Source organism: Gobius niger, assembly GCF_951799975.1.
Source record: "Gobius niger genome assembly, chromosome: 13".
Taxonomy (NCBI): domain Eukaryota; kingdom Metazoa; phylum Chordata; class Actinopteri; order Gobiiformes; family Gobiidae; genus Gobius; species Gobius niger.
Genome location: NC_136864.1, coordinates 25,475,792 through 25,501,191, shown reverse-complemented (window position 1 = coordinate 25,501,191; position 25,400 = coordinate 25,475,792). Strand labels below are relative to the sequence as shown.

General features: G+C 42.2%; 1 protein-coding gene across 1 annotated transcript in view; it reads left to right on the top strand.

Moving 5' to 3' along the window:
- The window catches only part of LOC306972524 (corticotropin-releasing factor receptor 2), a gene marked incomplete at its 3' end in the record, with an annotated part of 155,604 nt that overhangs the window by 85,934 nt on the left and 44,270 nt on the right, over positions 1 to 25,400 (top strand). Inside the window, exons 3-4 of the mRNA XM_079569186.1 lie at positions 21,925 to 22,010; positions 24,509 to 24,615. Coding sequence (XP_079425312.1) covers positions 21,925 to 22,010; positions 24,509 to 24,615 — 193 coding nt within the window. The remainder of the gene's footprint in view (positions 1 to 21,924; positions 22,011 to 24,508; positions 24,616 to 25,400) is intronic.

Here is a 25,400-nt window from a genome sequence, read left to right as displayed (position 1 = left end):
GCAAATTTGTCATACGGGCGGCAGAGCCCGCATTACACAGAATGCACACACGCAATCGCTGTCCTCCGGTACATTAGTGGAGACACGGGCGGGGGCCATGTCTGCGCACTGGTGAAGGACCGCTCATTCGCAAAAAATAGTTTGAAAAGCCACAAAGAAGTGCAATCAATATGTAAATATAGGCCCTGTCCAAGCTGAGGATAAAACGCAAAGATATTTTGTCAATCCAGTGTATCGTCCATACGAGCCCGGCGTTTTGGGGGTCTGTAAACAAACATTTTCCAAACCAGGTTCCCGGGGTGGAAAGATCTCAAAACGCCGTTTACGTGGCGCCTCTGTTACGATGTCTCCGCAACTTTTACTAAAACGATGACATCACAGAGTCAGAGTGGGGTCTGTTATCCATAATCTACTGACATTATAATGAATAAACACCCAATTTTACACTTTACACTTTACAATGGACACATTAAAAATATTAAAAAAAGAGAAGCAGAATAAAACAGAGTACAAACGATTGAGAAGGTGAGCGTGTAGCTACGTGGTGTGGGACTGTCTGAACAGGTGAGTTTTAAGTTTGGATTTGAAGAGTGGCGGGGAGTCTATGGTACAGAGGTCGGAGGGGAGAGAGTTCCAGAGCTGGGGAGCAGAGCGGCTGAATGCTCTAGAAAAACACGGCCGAGTCAGTCTGTGTTTCTGGACTGACAGTAAAAGTCACTGACAGGTTTTTCTGCTTTAGTCCCGTTACGTCTGAAGAATAAACTTGTCTCCTCATCTTTTCTGTAGATCGTAAATCCTTGAAAATCAGTTTAACTTTTAACTGTTTACATTCCACAAAAGTTTACTGAGCATGCGCCCTCTACATCTTGTTCTTGTTTTTTTTACTCATTAATTGTCTGTGAGAGTAAATACTACGCTCAGAAAAGACAAAGAGAGAGAGGGATATCGTACATTGTGCCACAACTCAATTAGGATATGGAGATATTATCTTTCCACTCAAACTGGGCTGTAAATACTGCTAAAGTGTAAAGCAAAAGGTTAAATCATTGCCAGTCGATGATTTAGCCTTTTGTGACAACACTTTCTACAATGGATTCTCCCTGGATGAATGAGAGCCTTCACAAAAATACTGCTAAAGTGGTTAGCTTTGTCTGTTATCCTGTTAGCGTCTTCTGATCGTGATAAACCAGATGACGTTTTGCAAGATGTTCATCAACAAACCTAAAGCTGTAATACATGATACAATGTCATAAACCTCCGAAATGTATGTCATCATTTCAATCATCCCATTAACGCTTGTTTTATCATCCCAGAGGGACTACGAGGAGGAGTTATTCAGGTAAAAAAGTTAATTAGCTCTGCTTTAAATCGAGACACTGCAGGCAAATCGGGAAAACAATAATTTTGAGATTTTAAACTGTTGCTGCAGACTGCTTATACTGTATAAATATGAGGATAAAATGGTGAATTTGGTCTTTTTTATTACTTTATTGCTGCTGCGTCTCTCCTTACATAGCATGATAAATATCCATACTAAAACAAAGAGTTTAGAAAGGGACACACCGTTGCTTTTGAAATAATAACATCGGTTTCTTGTGTCCTAAGCTGAACTGAGGCAATCAGTACATTCTGAATGAACCCATTCGACCTCAATGGAAAGTGATGATGGGATTTATGCAGTGCCCGGGGCAATCGGGAGAGTCTGGACTGTTTTGGGCCGGCAAACGAATATACTGATTAATAACGGACCCACACAGCTGGATCATTACAGGCAAGCAATTACCTGGACTTGTATTTACAAATGTTGAGAGATATTATCAAACTACCCAAGGAAATCTACTGAATAATGAGATGTTTAAGAAAAAAAATATTACTTTAGCATGGCCCATCTGTAACAGGAAGATACCATCTGACTTTGAACACCCCTCCGCACAAGTTTAAGTCGGTTGATTCCAATCTATCGGCTGCTCTCCAAATGTGAGCGGATAACTTTGGATAACTTTCAGCCCTTTAAGTATTTTGTGTATTTCTGCTTGAGTAGTTCTGTATATTTATTGATTTCCTCCCACTCTGATAATTGTGTTTTTATCAGGTTGTTGCAGAAGGCCACACCGCATTAGCTTCTTTCCTTAAAGGGGCTGGATGCAAGTTGGCCATTTTACACTCACTACTGCCACCTCAGGCCATATGTGTAACTGCAGCTTCTATATTAAGCTCGTGCATGACGGCACTACGGACCTGAAATGATACCTTTTTGAGTGACAGTGCAGGATTTTAGAGGCAGTTGTGGTGAACAGGTCTGAGCTCATTCTACACATTAGGACATGGCTGGAACATGTAGGGGGAGGAAAATACTTTATTTTAACATTTTTAAACTTCCCTTTAAGAATATGATCCACCTGTGACCGATTTGTGGCTGTTCGAGTCCTCAGCTGAACCTGCACGTCACCATTTCTAACACTTTTTTTTGCTCTACTTCCCTTGCCCTTATTTGAAATGAGGCGAATCCCTTGCTGTTAAGGAGTGTCCTAGTTTGCACTGTCCTGTCTCTACGCGGCACAGAGGGAAGTCTCAGGTGTTGAACAGGCGCTTTTTTTGTAAATCATGACTTGATATAGAAATCATTTTAAAGGATCTGTATCATGCTATTTAAGCCATCCCAAAGTAAAGTATAGGCATTTATATGATATATTGTACCTCTACCACTATGGAGTACTATTTTTGTGAGATATAGTGTGTGTATGTTCTGGGGGTATTTCAACTCGGAAGACAAGACGCTTCGATTCAGTTAACTCCGCCCCCTCTCTCCGAGCGGATCTGCCCATGCATTATTAGCAGTAAAATAAATATAAATAACACAGCAATAAGTGAAGTTACTTCACGAGAAAGTTATAAGGAGTTGACATCTGCAACACAGCTTCATAAATGGCTAACACACACGCTAACACACACGCTAACACATAAGCTAACGCGCGTTTTGACTCACCACGGCTCTGTCCTGGCCTCTCCATCACATTGGGGACTCGCGTTGGTAATAAAAGTTAATCCACTTTGAGAAGGTTCACTAAGCATCTATCAAGAGACAGTCACAGAAACACACTATTGTGGCTGATAGAAGCTGAATCCCGGAAAGAAATTCCAACTTCTGGTGAGTGGCCTTTAGAATAGTTTAGAAAGAGCTCCATCTTCATATCCTTCAGTGCAAACATGACATCTGTTCAGAGGCTCAGGGGTGCGTTTGTTTTCAGCCCTGACCTGGAAGTGCTTCCTTTTTTTTTTTTTTTAAACGTATATATATATATATATATATATAAAAAAAAAAAAAAACTGATCCGATATGGCTGATATGGCTGATATGATTCATATGGAAGATCACAAAGTGATTGAAGCTAGTAAAGCAGGTAAACAAACTTTCTGTCTTAAAAAGAACAATCTATCATAGTTGAAACTAAGAAGACAGTATGAACCCTTTTCAAAGTACTTGGAGAAAATGCCACTTGAGTACTGAGTGAGTATTTGAGCGCTTAAGTCTGATTCATGTTTTACTGGTGACACACACGGCCAGACCAAAAAACAAACAAAAGTGTCCACCTGGATTCAACTAACTGTTATCAGACCTCTTTTTGTGTGGTGAGTGTCTTTTTTTTGTCAGGCTGTGTAATTACAAGCAACAAAACATGACGTACTGTGAACACCGTAATATTTACAAAAGAAAATGCCATGTAACTGAGTACTACCTGCCTCTACTAATTTGATGATAATACAGGTGTATGGGGGAAAATGAGACTATGAACTAGAACCCGTTCCTTTTGTTTACTGGTAGAAACATATAAATGTATTACCAATATATTAATCATGCACTGGTCGTGAAATAAACCTGTTCTGACTTCAAGTACTGTTTATTGCAGCGCCAAGCACCAAACTTACATATCCCTCATCAATTCAGCAGCTCCAGTGTAAAATGTTGACACAAATTTGTAAATTTCCATACTGGTTACATCACCCCACTGACACAAGTCAACAGCAATGTTTTTTCTCATCTTTTGACAAATATTTTGACTCAGATTTCTTTTTCTTGGCTGAGCTACATGGCTGAGTGGTTGTGGAATACAGCCACTGTCAGACGTTTCCCCAACGTGTTACTCAACAGAAAATGAATTTGGGCACAACCTTTATGATTTTTGAAGCTTTTGTTATAATCCACAGCACTCATTTAAACTGACGTACTTTCTTCTTTGAATAACTTGACTGAGCTACTTGTACTTTTATTGGAGGAATATTTGACCCATACCTATCTAAAAGTTATGAAATGTAGTACATCGACCACCGCTGTGTAGAACAGTGATCCCCTTTTGGGTCCAAACTTAGAAAACGAAAAAACGAAATAAAAAAAACAAATATATAATATACAAGATTAAAAAAAAGTTTTGCCTTTGCTATAGGCACCAGTAAACAGCAGTGCTTAAAACTCTCGTATTAATTGACGTATTGGAAGCATGTACAAATTGAACAAGAGGGGTCCCAGGAGCGACCCCTGGGGAACCCTACAAGTTGCTCCGATCTTAATGTCTTGTCATCCTGGGTTAATGGTGGGTCTCAAAGCCATACCAGCTGAGAATCACTGGTTTTGAATACATGATCTGCTCTTGTTGATTTGCTTTGTGTCTGGAGTTAGTGTTGGATTTATATATCCTAAACTCGTCTTGACACTAAGAGGCCTCTGGAGAACTACAGGATGTTGGTGACTGACATCGCAAGCAGTTATGTATGCGGAAAGCAAAAAGGTTCCCCCTACTGCTTGGACCATCGACTACCTCACGGACCGACCACAGTATGTGCGGCTGCGCAGCTGTGAGTCTGAGGTGGTCGTCTGCAGCACCGGGGCCCCTCAGGGCACCGTCCTCTCACCGTTTCTCTTCACCATCTACACATCGGACTTCACATACAACACGGACAGTTGTCATCTCCAGAAGTTCTCCGACGACTCCGCCATCGTGGGCTGTGTGTCTTAGGGGAACGACCTGGAGTACCGGTCAGTCATCCTAGACTTTGTGGACTGGTGTGAGCGCAACCACCTGTGCTTGAACATCAGTAAGACGAAGGAGATGGTGCTCGACTTCACGAGGAAGCCACTACCGCACACACCGCTGAACATCCAGGGGGAGGACATTGAGGAGGTGGACAGTTTCAAGTACCTGGGTGTTCACCTCAACAATAAACTGGACTGGTCCCACAACACCAACTCCCTGTACAAGAAGGGCCAAAGTCGCCTCCACCCTCTGAGGAGACTGAGGTCCTTCGGAGTGAGCAGGCCTCTGCTCAGGACTTTTTATGACTCTGTGGTGGCCTCTGCTCTCCACTGCGCTGCCGTGTGCTGGGGCCCGGGCCACACAGAGCGGGACAAGAACAGACTGAACAAGCTGGTCAGGAGGGCCAGCTCCGTCCTGGGCTGCCCCCTGGACTCTGTGGAGGAGGTGAGGGACAGGAGGGTGTTAGCCAAGCTCACCTCCATCATGGACAACACCTCCCACCCACTGCACAGGACTGTAGAAGAGCTGAGCAGCTCTCTCAGTGGCAGACTGAGACACCCTCAGTGCATGCAGGACGGAGCGCTACCGCAAAGCCCTCATCCCCACTGCTGTCAGACTGTACAATAAGACTGTGAAGTAACATGTGCAATAATCTCTGTATCAGCTGCACTTTATTAACTCTTCTTCTTGAACGCCGACTGTAACAAGTGAATTTCTCCTTTGTGAGATCAATAAAGGTTTATCTTATCTTATCTTATACTTCCTTTATTTATACCATTCCTTTATACTATTCCTTTATTAGCACCAGTCAATGGTCTCAACAAAGCCTTGGCCAAAATACTTTTTTGCCAGTCCATGGTTTTGGCCCCTCTTATGATGATGGATTTGCTGTTGGTAAATGTGGGGAAGTTGCAGTATGTTTGGTGTTCGTAGTGTTGAATAGCAAGTTTGTTCTGTTCTTGTCAGTCAGGCCCACCTGTTTTGTTTCTTTTGTTTTCAGAATCAGTAGCCTCCTGCATCTCGGCCTTGGAGAGTCGTTTCCAATCAGTTCACTTTATCAAACCTATCAAAGCTCTTTATCGGCAGCGCCTCAGTCTAAAACAGAAACAGTCCCAATCTGAAATAATCAAGATGGTGTTACTGAATCCCGCTTACATGTCCCGAGATTTGTTTGGCATTAAGCACTAAATCTGTAATTGCTCCACCGTCTCCAGATCAGATTAGTGCGGTTTCCTTACAAACTGTAACTCATGTTTAGGGGTTTCAGGCAATAACATCAATGTACATAAAGCGATACTAGTAAACAGTGTATTTTGAAAACTCCAGTTAACCCACTCAGAACATTAGTGGTTTTCCTCTTCCATGGCGACACTCTTGTTGGCCGTGTGCACATCTTCCTGTGATCCTCTTAAGCTCCTCCGTGACCTCATGTCGCCCTTTTGCCTTATTGTTTACATTGGACAAGTTAGCTCAAGTTTGTCGCTGATTGTATTGTGAAATTCACCAGATTCTCGTCCCTGGCAACTTGGTACCGACCGAAAAGCTCCGGTAGGGGGGGTATCGAAAACCTTTTTTTTTTTCGGTGCTAATTTGTGGTACTTTTTCTCTCCAAACGTCAATAAATGATCCGCAGTGAGTCTAAAAAAACCTGAACTCATGAGCAGCTTCAGCGCAAATGCAGAAGCAAAGCTGTAACTTACTAACACTTCAGTCATTATCAGAGATGGCAGAGCCGCGGTCTGAGCCAGGACTAAACCAGGACTAAACCAGGACTTAGAGTAAACTGGTTAAAAACCAGGACTAAACCAGGACTGAATAAGAAACTAGAACTCTTAGACAAAGAGAAAAGCAGTGACAACAGGGTAGTGACAACGAGAAACACATGGGCTTTACCTTTAGCTTTAGCCCCGCAGAGCCTGAAGTTACTGCTGTTGTTTAAACACCAGCTGCACCGGAGTGTTTGGGATCAAAGATTGTTTCTGGAAAAGGTGAGCGCTCACTCTGCATTAGCCATTTTTGGAACAGTTATGGTGCATTTTTAGTGACAGAGTGAGCGCTCACACTATGTAACAGATCTGTGACGTGTGAAGAGCTTTCACTGTCGAACAGCGCAGTGTGTTTAGAAAAGTTTATCTGATGTGGATCTGGTTTGTTCCTGCAGCTCAGAAGGTAATAATGTCCTTTCTCTCTTTTTATCACGGCTTTAGTGGGAATTCTGCTGAAAAAGTGAAGTTACAGGTGACGCTGCTGCGCCTGTTTTCTGATGTGCCGTGTTTGTACTTCCTCCTGAACGATACTTTTCTATGCACATTATTTTAACTCAATTAAAATAACATAGATATTGAAAAAAGTACCGAAAAGCAGGTATCGTTGAAGTAGTGGTATCGGAAAAAAACAAACGGTACCCAGCCCTATCCCTGGCTGGTGCCTGTTTTCCTGAATCAGAGAGTGCTGTGGCCCTCTCAGCGTCTGGCAAAAATAGACTCCTTGCAGAGTCTTTCCGTAGCGCCGTACGGCCTCCATAACCGGACCCGTACTGCACCAAGGCTAATGTGAGCCATTGTTGATTTGAATATGTTTTGATTTCTTGCAGAGGCCACACTGTACCCGCTCAGGATGCAATGGGATAACTCTGTAGGGTTTATTGTTTGCTTTTTTTTTTTTTTTTTAATCTATTTGGGCTGCAAGGTCACAGATAGTCAGTCGGCGGAACCCCCTCGTACATTGCCAAAGCTGTTGACATTCATTTCATTTCATTGATAGAATAAAGTCCATATGCACACGATCACATCCCGTTGGCTTTGCAAACATTACTAAGAGGCAAACATGCAACATTTTAGGTATTGTTTTTTTTTTACATTTTTGTTTGAATTGCTCAAATGAGGAGCTAAGCGTAAGTTTTGGTCAGAGTTAACTCCACCTATGTCGCATAGTTCTTTGAAGTGTACGGAAAAGTTGTTCACAGGGGATGGGGCAGTAGCCAGAATACATGTTTTATAGTACCTGAATGAAAAACAAAAAGAACAAGAAGTACTACTGTTTTAATACCAGAAAAGAGAGTCCGAGTGAAGTCAGATATTGGACTTGAGTCATGCTAATACGACCCGAGCTCCAGGGTGTTATGAAGAGGCCAAGCGGTCATATCAGCGTGCTGTTTGGCAGGAGTCAAATCAATCGGAGAAGCGAGCGTTTGGCAACCACAAGAGACCGCGGAGAAAACACTCCACGGCCATGTCGGAATCTCTCGCACGTAGCTTTAAGGTTTGAACAAAAAATTTGCAAACATCCGCTTGGAGTCAAGAGCGAGAGGGCAAAAATATTCACGATCAATTGCAAAGTTTATTTATATTTCTAAAACAAGAAGCCAGTCATGCTTTGAGGATCTTGGGACTCGCACAGAGAACACCCCAGCGGAATCAGTGCTGTGAAGGAATGAAGCTAAAAAGCGAAGCTGCGGGCACCCTTCCCCTGAGGTGTGGCACTGTGCTTTGGGGGAAAGCTGTGTCCAAAAAAGGCTGCGATCGGAGCCGAAACGGAGCGCATTTGTAGCCTCATTATTGTCTAACAGACGGCCTTCACAATGCTTCATCAATGCTAAGTGCTCCATTTGTGTAACCTCTGATGAAGTGGGTGTCTGTGTGTTGTCAATGCGACGATTCACACAAAATATTAAAGATATCCAGCACAGAATCTTCCTTTTGCAATAGTCCTGGTTTGTCGAATAGACCATCGGCTGCATAATTGAGTACAAATACTGAATATTTTTCGTCTAGAAGAGTATTGTTGTGAAAATCGAAAAGAACTTCCTTTGTCTTCTACTTATTTTCATGTTATCATCACATCGGTGGATTCACTCCCACCTCTTCAAGTGGATTGCAGATTATAGCCTTGGGAAATAGGCGAGAGAGTAGAGATGGACTGAAAAAAAAAAAAGAGCCAAAACGGAGGGGGGAACTTTCGGTTGCGAGTGAGGTTAGCATATTACCTCCTTTCAGCCTTTCTGTCTGTTTGGTTTGTACAGAATTATAGGCGGCATCAGGTGGAATAAGCTGTGATGTTTTCTAAAGGGCATAAGAGCGACGCCGCCGTGGGTTTATGAGTCAGACTCAATTAGCATATTCTTATATATAACACTGGGCCTCCATGGGCTCCGTTCCCTTTTCAGTTTGTTTTGTAAAGAGCAAAGCCAGCTGTTATTCCTGACCCTCCGAATACAAATGAGCGAGTGACGATTGATTGAAAGAGAAATTTTAATGCCGCAACACCAGAGGGACAGCGACAATAGTGATGAATTTTTTATTTGAATCCACAGCTCGTTGGACTTTCAACATCACGGAAGCGTCCCTGTGATGTACTTATACGGGAGTGCAACCCGATGGAAAGTTCACGTCGATCGACAGGACAAACTGTGATTTTTACGCACTTTGCGAGATCGGGCTTTTGTGTTTCGTCGGTGTCGTTTTCGCCAACGAAAGACGATGACAAAAAAAAATCGTTGCCGCACCTTTTATTCAGGATAGGGAGGCACCGATACCACTTTTTCTAAAACCGATACGAGTACTTGGATTTAAGTACTCGCCGATACCGAATACCGATACGAGTACAAGGTATTTTCTTCAACATTCTTACTTTTTTCACAGCAGATTGGTTTGTAATTAGTTCATTTACTCATGTACATTTCCTTAAGTAAAGTAGGCGACACATTTAAGAGCAGTTATATTAGAATTGTGCTGATGCCATTTATTTATTTATTTTTATTTTCATTCAATATAATTTTTTATTTTTATTGCACTGTCCATCATAGACAGAAGAGCCCATGTCCAAAAGCTCCCCAATGCCTGAGCTTTACCTAAATGGCCTCTTTTCGCCTTTACTTCAGCTCCATGTAGATTTTCTCGTGTGTTTGTAGCAACTTAGCGAGTAGCTACAGCGTTTTCATTGTTCTGCTGCAGCTCATTTTCCCTCAATATAAACATTCTGTATGTCTTTAATTTGGATTTTCTGAGGAACTTTTAGTCGCTGGGTTAGTTTTTCAGATGAATAAACCCATGGGCATAAAACGGCGTCAGAATGGCCAAAACTGCTAGCCGCGAGTTTGCAAGTTTGTTGCTTCTTCTCTCCTCAGCTGAGAGCTGCGCCTCGTAGCTGCGCTGGCCGCACGTCAAATGGTATCGGTTTCTGGTATCGGGACCTCATGAATGAGTACGAGTATGAGTACAAGCATGTGGTATCGGCCCGATACCCGATACTGGTATCGGTATCGGTGCATTCCTAATTCAGGACGATGACGTAGCGATGATGAGTCTTGATGTCTTTGTTTTGACTTTTTTTTTTCCAAGAAGCTTTTACATTTGGGTAAAGTCGAACTGGAGAGAATGTGCTCAGTTAAGGCGGGGGTTTAGAGGTTAATAAACAAAGCGATGATCAAAGGAGGAGAGCAGTTCCTGTATAAAAACAACACTGGTTCATCTGCTATATTAGCCTGTTTGTTTTTTGTCAGGCAGTGCTGATGTAAGGTAAGGTACGGAAAGGCAAGGTAAGGCACATTAGGCAAGGTAAGGTACATAAGGTAAGGTAAGGTAAGGTACATAAGGCAAGGCAAGGTAAGGTACATAAGGCAAGGCAAGGTAAGGTACATAAGGCAAGGCAAGGTAAGGTACATAAGGCAAGGTAAGGTAAGGTACATAAGGCAAGGTAAGGTACATAAGGCAAGGTAAGGTACATAAGGCAAGGTAAGGTTAGGTAAGGTACATAAGGCAAGGCAAGGTAAGGTACATAAGGCAAGGTAAGGTAAGGTAAGGTACATAAGGCAAGGTAAGGTACATAAGGCAAGGTAAGGTAAGGTACATAAGGTAAGGTAAGGTACATAAGGCAAGGTAAGGTAAGGTAAACTTAATTGTCCCTGAGAGGAAATTCCTCTTGGACAACGGTGCCACATTAGCCGCATATAACAACATTAATGCTGAAAGGCTCCAGTGCAAATTGAAGAGGGCGGACTTTTGCAGATGATTAGCTACTGATTTGATCAAATGCGTCCCAGGTTTAGCCAACGCATTAGTCTCTATCGTAGTTAAACAACAAAGCAGGAGCAATACATATTAGCTTTAAAATGTGCGTTTGTTCGTAAGCCTGGAGCTGCGTACCTCATGTTTTTTTCCTCTGTCAGCACGTTGATCAGTAGCATCAGTACAAATATAAATGCTTGTTGTCTGCGATTGGTGTGAATCCATCCAATCCACCAGTGGATCTGAGCCTGGAGAGGAATTCATCATGGGACTGAAAGTTCAGGCCGCGCCACGACGATCCAGCCTGCGGTGCAGCGTTATGCTCTGCTGAACCACTCTTTTTGCAATTCCCAAAGGATCCTGGCATTGTCATCTTGAAATATGCCACTTAGGGAGAAAATAAACCGTCGGAGAATAAAGCCAAACATATTTCCTTTCCTATATTTCGAAGGGACAGTGCATGTAACACACTGAAGGCGTGGCTGGTAAAGTGCATTAACTGCCAAGGTGGACGCGTGGACTGGCTAGAGCAGGGATTGAACCGCCAACCCTTTGGATTAGTTTGCAAACGCTCTGCTTCTGAGCCAGTGTCGCCCCCATGCCAGTGTTTGCCAGTTGGAATTTCAAAAGCAGAACCGTGTGGAGCTTTGCTAGCAGCCGATCAGATCTCGAAAAGTTTTATATCAGTCCAATCACAGGCCGCGTTGTCACGACAGAAACCCAAATGAACCACTTGTTAAGTACTTTTATGAAACAGTTTTACAAGAATGTATCTGCGTCGATGTTGATGCTTCATCTTCGCTCAGAGGATTTTATTTTTGTCGCTGTCTATCAAAAGTTTTTTTGTCTCGTTCGTACATTGATTGAAAAAGCAATTGCACATTCATGTTGGCTTCTCCTACGTTTAAAATCTGAACCAAGTCGCTAATGACCCGTTGTATCCTTAAAGGGATATTTCAGGATTTTTGACCAGGGCCTCATTTCCTCGTTAACCAGAGTGTTGTTGATTTCTGGAGATATATATATTTTTAATTCATGCAGTCCTTGTATTTGAAGAGTTTAGTGGTGCTAGGCTAGTGCGTGTCTATGGTAACTAGTAGCCTGCATTAAAAACCTCTTCAAAATCATGGGCTCGTCCTCCAAACGTTGCCACATCTGATTTGTAGAAAGCTCCTTTGTGAATTACACGTGTAGTAACGCCGGCCGCAGGTAAACAAACTGCTGTAGAACCGGTAACCAAGCAGATCACTCCGCCGCTGCGTAGCTTACAACCAGGAAGTTCCTTTAAATGAAAGATGGTTATATTTCCAAAATGATTCAGTCAACACAGACATTTATATGGGTAGTCTGGTCTTATAAGTGATTTGCCTCAGGTGAACTGTGCTTGGCTCAGACTGTTTTTTAACACAGGCTACTAGCTACCATGGACATGCGCTAGCCTAGCACTAGCCTAGCACCACTGAACTCTTCAAATATAATAAGGACCGCATGAATTTAAAAAAAAATGTATACACGTCTTTGTAAAGCATCTGGAAAGCGTGTATGCTTTGGTAAAGGGCCTGTATGCAAAATTGACTGAGTTTTAAATCATGATGCTAATGCTAATATCCTCATCAAAAGCACACATGGAGTGGTGTTTGTGCAGCCTGAATTTCTCCATTCACATGTATCTAGTACTTGCCAGACTAGGGTTTCTCACTCGCACGTCCCTGTAATTCACAATCCTCAATCTATGTTTATTAGGCAAAGCACATCATAATGTCGTTTTCACAGTCACTGGCACACATGGTTAGTCCGGAGCATGCACCGCTGCCTCGAATTAGCCCTCGCCGGGTGAAAAGTCTCCCAGGACTGAGCTCTCCCCCCGCCTGCTCCCACTCTCCTGCAGAGTCACTATCGCAGCGGGAAGAATGGGTGCTTTTATCTGGAAACACAGAGACGCAACTGTATAATTAGCCCAAGCTGTTGGCTACGGCGTCCTCCGCAGACACAAACGACTTGTGAATAACATAACGCAACAAAGCGTGGTGAGCTGTTGGGCAAATAAACGTGCGGGGTAATGGAGACGAGACGAAGAGAGTTGTTTAAACCAAGAAGCTCACTGATGGGAAATAACACAGTTTGCCCTTTTTCTGTGTTTTCTAAGTAGACTCTCTCTCGCTGCCGGGACCGGGACTTGAATATGGGAGTTCTGTTCCAAGTTACTAAAATGAAAGATTGATTAACATTTTCATTCCATCAATTAGTCGTGAACCTTTCTAAATTCCAGCTGTGATCAAAATGAGTTAGTGAATGAACATGTTTGTGAGCAGACACAGAAAGTAAGGACACAAGTCGGTTCTAGGGTGTTTTGAGCTATTCATAGATTACGAAAGTGTAGTCTCCAAGCTTTCCAAAGATGTTTAACACGTGGAAATCTGATAATATTTGGATAACATTTGAATCTAACCTCTCTAGATAGCTCTAAGCAGAGAAAACGGCCTCTAAATTTTTGGGCAGGTCTCATCACTCTCTGCTGCTCGGAGTGACAATAGGGCATCTCATTTAGATAAGCCATACCCGCTCCCTCCGTGAAGGCAAAAATCAAGAAAAATGTGCCATCAAATAATATATATATATAAATAATATATAAATAAATGTCTCTTACATAAATCCACTCTGCCTCTACAGCAACTAGCAACACAATGACAACTAGCAACATTATCCCAACACACACACATTGGACCAGAGGGAAAGAAGAACGCACACACGGCCATCAGTGCCATGGACAATGACGGTGTTGTATTATCCGTAACCTGCACACACAGCTTACGACCACAAGCAAAATGCAAACAAATCCAATCAACTTAAGTCACACTCTGAAGGCAAGAAGTTTGCTCGGGAAACATTTTGGTCAGCAGGGCGCTGTGCATGCTTACAGCCAGTGTGGCAGAGTGGCACGGAAAAGTTAGCCTGGAAAAGTTCACTGGTTTCACGCAGAAAAACGAACTTCTGCAGTAGTATTCCAGCTTTAGCAGCAGCGCAGGGCAGCCACACAAGGGGAAGCGTTGCATAATAATGAAGACACACGCACAATGACACGCCCCCACGGCGTGCACTCTTTCTCAGATAAAACAAGACTTTTTCAGCCTGAGAATTAACACTTTTAAATGTACCAATACTGTTACCTAAGACATGGTGAGCCTTCTTCGTGATCTCTTCTTTCTTGATTTGTGGGAAACTGAGTCAGCCGACTTGTGTCCCTGGATTCGACGACGGGGCACATATATACATACTGTATCTGTGAAAGGTGGCTTCCAGGTACAGACGGACAGATTGGTTATGGCAAACCAACGGACATTGTGGTGGTGGATAAAGAGCAGAGGAAAGAAAAAAGGAACATGAGAAAAAAGTAGAAAAATACCAGGGGCTCAAAGAAAAGCTGGAGAAGGCCTGGAGGGTGAAGGCATCAGTGGTGCACATGGTCATTAGAGCACTCAGGGCAGTAAGCTCCAAATCCCAGGATAAACATCAGACAGCTCAGAACAGAAAACTGCAGTTTAGGACCAGCAAAGACACTGCGCAGAACCGTGTGCTGCTGGGTAATCGGGAGAGTCGGGACGTTTCCCGGTGAGTTGAGGTGCCTTTGGGTCATCAGAATAAAATAATGAATTAATAACAGACTCACAGTTGTGCTATTCCAGGCCTAAAGGCTTTACCTGGGCTACAGCAGGAGCCTGAGGCTACTGTTCGAGAAATAAATAAAGCAATAAAAGCATAATAATGTCTATCAAATAATGACTGGTGTATCAAAATCAGAAAGAACTTTCGCATCAAACCTTTCATTCATTGTGGAGATACCATTTGACGTTCAACTCAGAGGGGTGTTTAAGGGGAACACTCCTCCACTTTAGTTCAAGTTGGTGAACTTGAACTAAATGGGTGAAAGTGCATTCGTGTTCCTTGTAGAAAAAAGTCATATATTTTTATCTACATAACTTGGTGCTGACTGTGGTGTTGTATCAGGCTCAGACTGTGCGTGCTGCCGTCCATGTGAAAAAAGAAATTGTGAGAAAATTGTTAGAGTGGTAGTTGGACCTTCAATCTTCTGCTTACGAAGCCAGCGCACTATAGTTGAGCCATAATTCCGCAGACACATGGGCCGATCTACAGTAAATCATGAAATGCATTTCCATGTCCTCCAAGACCATGTCAGGCCTGAACAACTGTCTAAGTGCAATTTTGATTCAAATCTACGAATTTACGTGTTAAGACCCCACGGAGACAGGATTTTTTGTCACTATAGGTATAACACAATTATATGCGTTACTACTGCTTCAATTTTACAGTCTGGAGATTTTTCACTCTGATTCGGCGTCGCAGTTCATTCCAACATCCCACATTCCAACATCCGTCATATCAAAACTTGGGACTTTTACAACTTTACATGTATTTCACAGACATGGTCAAAAAACTGAAATGTTTAGAGTAGGTCACATATAAGCTCCAGGGAAATATGACACTTTTTTGTGTAGAGACCTGGCCAAATTACAGGAAAAGTCAAGCCAGGATCCTTCGACTCTTGCACGTTGAACCCAATATGGTGATATTTAGACTGATATTAAGGCCATTATAACAGGTAAAATCAAAATTGCATGGCATTTTGTGAGCCTCAACACAAAGCTGAAATCAAACCTACCAGCGATGTGGTAATACCGTATCAGAGGGTCTATTTCCCTTTGGAGCTTTGTGCTGGATTCGAGAAAATGTCTTTGAAATTGACTTTTCGGAAAACCTGTGGGAGCTGGGTAGGTTTTATCTCAAACCGCTCCCTCGACCGCACATGTGTCTGACAAAGACGGCGAGGCACCTGATCGATGAATACGTTCAGGCTTCCATTTATGATGCCAATTACCCGGTTCTCCGCTTGGTCCTGTCCTCCAGCTTTGACTTTTAGAGCAGCATTCAGTGCATTCTGTTCACAACAATAAGAAAATCAATATACAATAGCTTTTTCCCTCGCACCGTCGGCATGCCCCTGCTCTCTGCTCCGTGGATACAGGTGCCACATTATGAAGACATGAATAATAAGAAGACGGTTCTGCTGTTGCCTGGAGAAAGGCTTCCAGCACAACAGCGCAGTTTGTTGTAATTCTGGATGTGAAATCGGCAAACCACGTCCAAACCACAAAAGGAGCTGTAAGACAACGGGACACTCCAACAAAATCTTGCCAGTTGTACGAACAAATTGGTATGAGATTCTTTCATCTTGGCCAGACATTCATTTTTGGTTGGTAACTCCACTGAAAATGGTTTAAGGGATTGTCTAACTTCCTGGTACACAGCCAGTTCAGTTTCTCCTGTGGTGTAAAAAGAAACTCCATGTAACATCAGTGCTTGTAGCTTATACAATTTACAACAGATTCTTTAATACTCGCACAAAAACAATGTCAGTGTGGAATTTGTGGCATAATCACCAGTCTCAGCTTTGGCAGAGACTGTCATCGAAAGTTGAAACATTGAAAGTGATAGAGTTCGTATTTCATAATTGAAAACACCAGGAAGACACCTGGTCATATCCAATCCTCTTGTAATTGCAAACCCAAATCTCTCAGTTGTATCACTTCACATACTGTAAGTCAGGGGTAGGCAACGTCAGGCCCGCGGGCTAAATCCGGCCCTCCAGCACAGAACCTCTGGCCCTCAAGATGATTTTGAGAAACATTATTGCACAAATCAGAGAGCATTTTTTAACACTATTAGAGTTAAATGGGAGAGAAAAAAATGTAGATATACTATCAATACACCCAATTAGGTCATATACAAGACTGGCATTTGAAGGAAGTGCACTGGAAAAAGAATTATCGTTTTAAGGAAGAAATGACATACTTGAATTAAGAGATAGAATCTAAGGTTTGAGTAGATTTGGTCTGGTCTTAGACGAGATTAAACCTCTAGTAGTCGTTATTCAAATGTTCCTTTTATTAAGCAATAAATGACTTTGTTGCATAATGCTAAAGTTTATAGCTCAGAAAATAAAGTTGCTCATGAAATATTCACTAAAAAAGTAAATATTATTATTATTATTAGGCCAAGTAACAATCATCTTTTCATCCTTAATAATTTGAAATATTTTCAAGTTGCCATAAATCTTTCAGCCCGACTGTTCGGTGTGAATAATCATTTTAAGGAAGAAATTACATACTTGAATTAAGAGATTAAATCTATGGTTTGAGTAGATTTGGTCTGGTCTTAGATGAGATAAAACCTCTAGTAGTAGTTATTCTCTTAATTCTGATAATTTTGTGTCATTTAACAATTATTTGTCTGATTTCAAGTGGGTTTTATTCTTGTTCCATTGCTGCTATAGCATTTGTATCTTGGATTAGACTCAAATTCATCATAGAAGAACTTTAACTCAAGGTATTTTCAGTCCTTTCTCTCATTTAAGATGGTCATTTTTCCAGTGTTGTGCTTTACTTTGGGCTAATAATCAGCGGTTTCGGCCCTCGGTCTATTTACAATAAAGAAAATCGGCCCTCAGCCAAGAAAACTTGCCTACCCCTGCTGTATGCTAACAAAGAAGCTCAAAATTGGATCATGTTTGTCACCAGACATCTCAGAAACGTATCTACGTGTAATAGTTCTTTTTACCCTGCCGTACTTCCCGTGTGGACACCAACACCCGGGTAGCAGTATTGTACAACAGAGCTCACAAAATCCATCAGGCTCATGGTTGGACCCGGCTCTGCACTGCTCTTTCACTGTTGGACGCCTTGACCTTTCACAGCTATGTTCACTCGCTAAACTGTTTCCCATCGGCCTCAGTGTCTGGATCAATGGCCGCTGGCTGCCCTGCTTTTTTACCACGAACGTGGGGGCCGCCATTGCTCCGCCATTGCTGTAGTACCTCCATATCACTGCTAGGCTCCCATTGAAAAGCATTGGACTTTAGACACGTTGAAAACTACTTTAAAGCCTGGTTTCAATTGTTTCAACACTAGGCTAGATATTCCTCCTGAGATAACACTGGGTTAGTCACAATATATGAAACCAGGCTGGTTTTCGTAATATGAATTTTTGAAATCTCGTACTTAATGAGGCTCGGACTGTTAGCATTGGAGCAGCGCGAGCTACACGTCACACAAGGGCCGAGTCTACGGTGAAAATCCCGCCCGTATGTCCTTTTTAGGAACATGCTTCGTCAGAGCTGGGGAGGGGGAGTCTGTAAATCCACCATGATTCATTGATCATTATGATAAACAGGGAGGAGTGAGCATAAGACGTCCATTATTTTACAGTCTATGGTCTGGATCTGGACCATGGACCAAAAAATAATCCTATTGCATACAAACTGAGGTAGATATACGGTACCGGTCAAAGGTTTGGAAACTTTTTTTTTTTAATGTATTGCTTTTTCTTTTATTTCAAGACTATGACATTGTAGATTCTCACTGAAGGCGTTCTTTGACGAATAAATGTTGCGCCTATTTTGTCTAAGACCATTTTAAATGACGACCCTATGAAGCTCATTGAGGAAATGCCAATAAAGGGTGGCATTCTGGAAAAGTTTTAAATACAAAAACATATTTTGACTTATTTCACCCTTTTTTTTTGTTCTTTCTCAAAACACGCTCAGAGTTGTTTTGAGAACAAAGATGGCCGGTGCTTCTACAAGGCAAACCTCTCTTATAGGATGACGCCTCTGGAACCTCTGCTTGCCATAGAGTGCTCCTGTACGACTGCAAGCGTACTCAAACATGTATCAGCACCATTTGTACTGAAGGTACTCAGCGCTAAGCAACAATGTATTTAATGTAGGGCTGCTCGATTATTGAAAAAATAATAATCACGATTATTTTTGTCATAATTGAAATCACGATTTTTCAAACAATTATTTGTTGCCTTTAAAAAAAAACCTCAAAAAAGTGACAAAAATCCAGCAAAAAAGTGACAAAAATCCAGCAAAAAAGTGACAGAAATCCAAAAAAAAAGACAAAAATCCAGCAAAAAAGTGACAAAAATCCAAAAAAAAGGACAAAAATCCAGCAAAAAAGTGACAAAAATCCAGCCAAAAAAGACAAAAATCCAGCAGAAAAAAGACAAAAATCCAGCCAAAAAAGTGACAAAAATCCATCAAAAAAATGACAAAAATCCAGCAGAAAAAAGACAAAAATCCATTGAAAAAAGTGACAAAAATCCATTAAAAAAAAAAAATAATCCATAAAAAAAGTGACAAAAATCCAAAAATTAAAAATTTGAAAAAAAAACATTAAATTTTTTTTTGAAAAATTTGAAAAAAAAAAATATAATCGATTTTTTGCGATTATGCTAATTTTGTAATCGTTTACTGTTGTAATCGAAATCGTAATCGAATTTCGATTAATTGCACAGCCCTAATTTAATGTGCATTTTCCCTGATAGTGCAGGCACCATACATCCTTAAAGGCTACATTCAATAAAAGATCCATATCGTAACACCAGAAAGGTATACTCCCTGAATGAAATACATAAGCATCGTGTGTGTGTGTGTGTGTGTGTGTGTGTGTGTGTGTGTGTGTGTGTGTGTGTGTGTGTGTGCGTCTGTGCGTGCGCTTTCATCACTTCTTTGCCATTCCCTAAGATAAGGCCTCCTGAAAGTGTGTGCAGCCAAGGAAATGTAAAAGGAACATTCAGAGGTTTCAAATTTGATTATGGAAAGCAGGTTTTTGAAGATATGCAAATAATGTGACAGACGAAAGAGGCTTTGTGTTTTCTTTCTGAGGAAGAATGTTTCTCGGGATTACTCAGAGGGGCTTTCGCTTCATTGTCAACTCTGGACTGCGCTGCAGAAAGCCCGTGCCCACTGCCCGTTGATTTCTTTGTCATCGTTGTCTATTGCAAGTTAAAATTTGAATGGTGACATCCTGTCTTTCCCCTAAAACCCTTTCTTTTGACATGGATTTGAAAACATTGCAGGTTTTTTTTATTATTATTGTTATTATTAGTCTGCTGATGGGAGCAGACTGTTCCATCTTTGATACAGAAATCTGATGAAAGTGCCCCCCGAGGGCGTAGTGCACGGGTCAGGACCCTCAGGGGGGGGCGCGGCGCTCTAAGCCGGCGGTGCGAGATTAATTCAAGTTATAATACTTAAAAGTGAAGAAATTTTAATTTGAAGAGTAAACAAATGTAAGTATTTTATGTCCAATAACAGTAAAAAGAAAACAGATATTGAACTGGATATTAAAGGAACAGGCTACCGTTTTTGTTCTTACCTGAGCTTAGACGATGGTCTTTGTTCGTGCCCGTGGAAGAGCTTGGTAGCTTCTAACTTCACCCCGTTTGGAGCCATAGGAATACATTAGGAGTGGCCAAATGCTAACAGCATCTTTGGTCATTTGCGTGACTGAGGGTACACACAAAGACCAGACAGGTACACATCAACTCGTCTAAGCTCAGGTAATAACATATCTCATTATGGAAAAACGGTGGCCTGTTCCTTTAAAGAGGGGGTATTATGCTTCTTTCAATCACATAGCACCAGTCTATATCACACTACAATGATGACCAAACCTTCTGTTGGTCTGTAAATGCAGTAAATTAGAATAACTGCCTTGTATAAAATTGCTCTTTCAAAATGGCTGTAGTGAATGTCTTGAAATAGGCCTCTGTCTCTTTAAGAACCTCTGACCCTTTCCGACACGCCCCCTCCACACGCTGTCTGTGGCATCAGTGGGGAGGGGGCTCTGCTGAGGAGCAGTGGTTGGTTACTCGGCTGGTGACGAAAGCTCGGAGGCGTCTCCAGGAGGTGGGGGCGTTCCTAGGAGGACTCAGGCAAAGCTATCACTAAAATGGCCGCCATCAGAGTTTTTACAGATTACTCAAAAATACGTGAACGTGCCAAGGCAACACTTCAGGCATGTTTTTAATGAGGGAATGACATAATAACATGATGTAAAGCTTGAAAAAGTCGATTTTGCATAACACCCCCCCTTTAAGTGTATTTGAAGCAACACATCTCTTGAGCAAAACATTTGGTTGCTCCACCGTGTGTGAATCTGTAAAGTATAAAAGTCTATTCAAGTTTCAGTAATTTAAAACCCTTTTTCATTTTTTTGCACGTTTTCTAAAACAAAATATGCATCCTTTCCCTTCAACTCCTTTGTGCCGCAGCCTTTTTCACATTCAGTATTAATCCTTCTCTTCACCAGGGCTCCAAACACATGCTTATACTCTTACATGTTAAATATCCACGTCCGCCAAGTATGTCCACCTTCACCATTACTGTCCTGATCATGTCTTTTATTCAATTGTCTTCACTATGAGCATAAGAAAAAAAATCAAATTTCTATGCATCGCAATACTTTTTGCCACAATGTCAAATGTATTAATGCTTTCAGTACTTTTATGACAAAAGATGAACTTATCATAATAGTCCTAGTTAATGCATTAAGGTTCACTTTGTGACAGCGTGCAGATGCTATTGTGTTGTTGTTCTTCGCTAAAGCTTTTGGTATTTCCAACAGGCCGAGGTTTATGTGTTTATTTTTTATTTTTTTCATCCGATATCGTTCCAGCCCTAATTCAGTTTCACATCAGTGACCTTTGTTTTTTTTTCACAGTTTCTCGTTTTTGCTGGATTTCACAGTCTTGCTCTCTCACATTCCCCCCCCCTCTTTTTTTTTCTGACACAATGTGCGTGCCGTAATCAAAGCTAAAGATGGTCCGACTGAATATTAGAGCGTCTGACCTTTTTTTCTTTTGGGCCAACTAGTATTTTGTGAGTGCTTATTACAAATGTCAGTGTAATTTAACCTGACCACTAACCTCTGCTGCTCTCCATGTCCTTCCTGCTGCTGATTGATGATGTAATTCTTTTTATTTTTTTTTATTTTTTACATTTGTCTCTTTGCATTGTGTGCCTGCAGGGAGCGCGTACAGGGAATGCATGGATAATGGAACATGGGCGCTCAAGAGCAATTACTCCAATTGTGAACCCATCCTGGAGGAGAAGGTGAGTGCTCTCCGCACATCCGCACCTTCGCCTTCACAAGCAACATACTGATTCAGACACTGCTAAATGCTAAATTACACTGACGACGTGATGTGTAGCGACAGAATGACATTTTCAGATTTAAGGTGTTCATGAATGTGATTAAAGGTCCTCTTTTATGCTTTGCTCAGTTGTTTTAGACTGTTCTGTCTCAGCGGGGTGTATGCACTTAAAGCAAAGTGGTTACACTAAACAACAGAGGGAATAATGTTATAGCGTGGTAAAAGCACAAACATCTGTTGAGCAGATAGGTCCATTGTAATCACACAGAAGTGGGCTTGGCCTTGTTACCTCATTGAGCGTCTTCTCATTAAGCATCGATGTAGGTCTTGTTCTAGTTCTTGGACAATTATAACCTCAGCATGGGAAGTGTGTCAGTTTTCCTTTCCAAAAGAGCTCACATAACGCTTGAGAACACTGAAGTTAAAGCAGTACTAAGTAACTCTTCCCCCTAGAGGCCATAAGCGCAACTGCAGGTGTAGTAGCAAGTTACGATTATTTAACTTATTAATTGTCTTGGAGAGTAAATACTACGCCGACAGGAAAGGCGAGGGGAGAGAGGGTTACTGTGCATCCAATTATATAATAGAATTTTTTTTTTCTCTCAAACTTGGCTGTAAATACTGTTTAAAGTGATGTTAGCCCGCAGTTAGCTTTGCCCGTTAGCATGTTAGCTTCTTCTTCATGATTCCATTAGTGTGTATTGGTGGCTCCGGTCCGGTGGCAGTCAAGTTGCAAACATGGTTTTCTGGTCAGAGACACCAGGGGGAGATGAAAGACCCTCCAATCATCCCATAAACACTTGTATTACCCCCACAGAGACTACGAAAAGGATTTATTAAGGTAAACACGTTACTTAGTACTGCTTTAAGTGTGAAGTAAATGACAGATTTGCCCCCCACGTCAACAACGGAATGGGTTACACACATTATACTTAAAGGGACTATACAGAGTTTAAAAAATGTTAAAACTAAGCATTTTCATCCCCCTACATCAGGGGTGTCCAAACTTTTTTGGCGTACACGGGGTAAAGGGCCACGAAACCTTCGAGTAGCAGAGGTTTCAATTGTGCCTCATGCCTTTATTTATGCTTAAAACCTTAATGCCAGCTCTGTCTCTCAATAAAATGCTAGTTGTTAGGTTAGAATTGTGTAGAATTATTACATAGTAAATAAAAAGGACCATCTCTGATGATGTGAACCGATTCAGCAAGCAGCCCGAGGGCCACCAAAAATTGGTCTGAGGGCCACATTTGGGCCGCACTTTAGACGCCCCTGCCCAACATGTTCCAGCCATGTCCTAATGTGTAGAATGAGCTCAGACCTGTTCACCACAACTGCCTCTAAAATCCTGTTTAGGTCAAAGTGCCGTCACGCACGAGCTTAATATAGAGACTGCAGTTACGCGTAAGGCCTGAGGTGGCAGTAGTGAGCATAAAATGACCAACTTGCATCTAGTCTCTTTAACACAGTCTGATCACAGTTGCTGACGCATCATGTTGCTTATGTATAATACCAGAATGCTGTCCCCCCTATGTAAACAACGGAATGGGTTACACACATTTAACTTTACTCACTGTAAAGTAAGTCAAGTTTACTCCCGCTATGATGTGTTAGCCACTGATCACAGTTGCTAACATATCATATTGCTCATGAATCGTACTAGATTGCTTCCCCACCGTGTTAAAAACGGAATGGGTTACACACATTTAACTTCACTCACAGTTGCTAACGCACACTCGTCACAATTGCTTAAAGGAACAGGCCATTGTTTTTCCATACTGAGATATGTTCTTGCCTGAGTTTAGACGAGTTGATGTGTACCTGTCTGGTCCTTGTGCATGCGCTCAGTCACGCAAAAAGACCAAAGATGTTGTTAGCATTTAGCCTCTCCCAGCATATTCCTATGGACCCAAACGGGGGCGAAGTTAGAAGCGACCAAGCTCTTCCATCTTTTCCCTATTTAAATACGTTTGCGTGAGTAGTTACGCGATCCATGCATAGTTACACAAAATTACACATGCCGATTTTCTAAGCAGATAAAAAGGGGCACTATATATACCGTGCAGTAATATCTTCACTTTACTGCACGGACGTCGAAGTGCTAAAAAACACTCAAGTAACCGTATCATAACTTCATAACTTTGGAGCCATAGGAATATGCTGGGAGAGGCTAAATGCTAACTACATCTTTGCTCTATTTGCGTGACTGAGTGCACGTGCAAAGACCAGACAGGTACGCATCAACTCGTCTAAGCTCAGGTAAGAACATACAGTATCTCAGTATGGAAAAACGGTGGCCTGTTCCTATAGCACTAGACTTCTGCCCCCCCATGTCAATAACGGAATGGGTTACACACATCATACTGTACACATTAAAAGCTGAATAATCTATAAGTAAAGAATATAATCCACTTATGTATAAAGACTGCAATCCAGCTGACTTATTTGTTTTTGCAGAGGAAGTACCCCATGCACTACAAGATCGCGCTCATCATCAACTACCTGGGCCACTGCATCTCGGTGGGGGCGCTCGTGGTGGCCTTCGTGCTCTTCTTGTGCTTAAGGCAAGTACACGCACAACATCACCTACTTCATCCGTGCAACTCTGGCTTCTTTAGGAAGACCCAAATCGCACCTTTTTTCTTAAAAGTATTCAGTCTGAACGGCCACGTTGATAAGATCTTGGACTCATCATAATGGACTCCACCCTTTCACACCAAACACACATCAACAACATCAAACATCCTTCTTCCACCTCCGCAACATCGCCCGCCTCTGCCCCTCCCTTACCCAGTACAGCTGAAATCCTCATCCACGCATTCATCACTTCCAGACTCGACTATTGCAATAGCCTGCTCTACGGACTTCCCACCACTCATTTCCAAAAACTGCAATACATCCAGAACTCTGCTGCCCTGCCTCCTCACCCACACCCGGTCCAGAGAACACATCACCCCCGTCCTCCAGCAGCTCCTCTGGCTCCCGGTTCAATATCGCATTCAGTACAAGCTCCTCCTCCTCACCTACAAATCCCTCCATAACCTGGCCCCGCCCTCCCTCACCGAGCTCCTGCAACAACACCAACCCACCCGCCGACTCCGCTCAGCCGACTCCAACCGCCTCACTCCCGTCACCCGCACTAACCGCCGGACCTTGGGGGACCGAGCCTTCGCCATCGCCGCCCCTCACCCTCTGGAACTCACTCCCACAGCCCATTACTCACTACCAACCTTCAAATCAGTACTCAAAACCCCTTCTCCTTACAGACGTCGCATATCACAAGCCCCACAAAAGGCTTAAACCAGGATCTCCTAAAAATCAATTAGGTTATAAAATACTTTGATGGAAG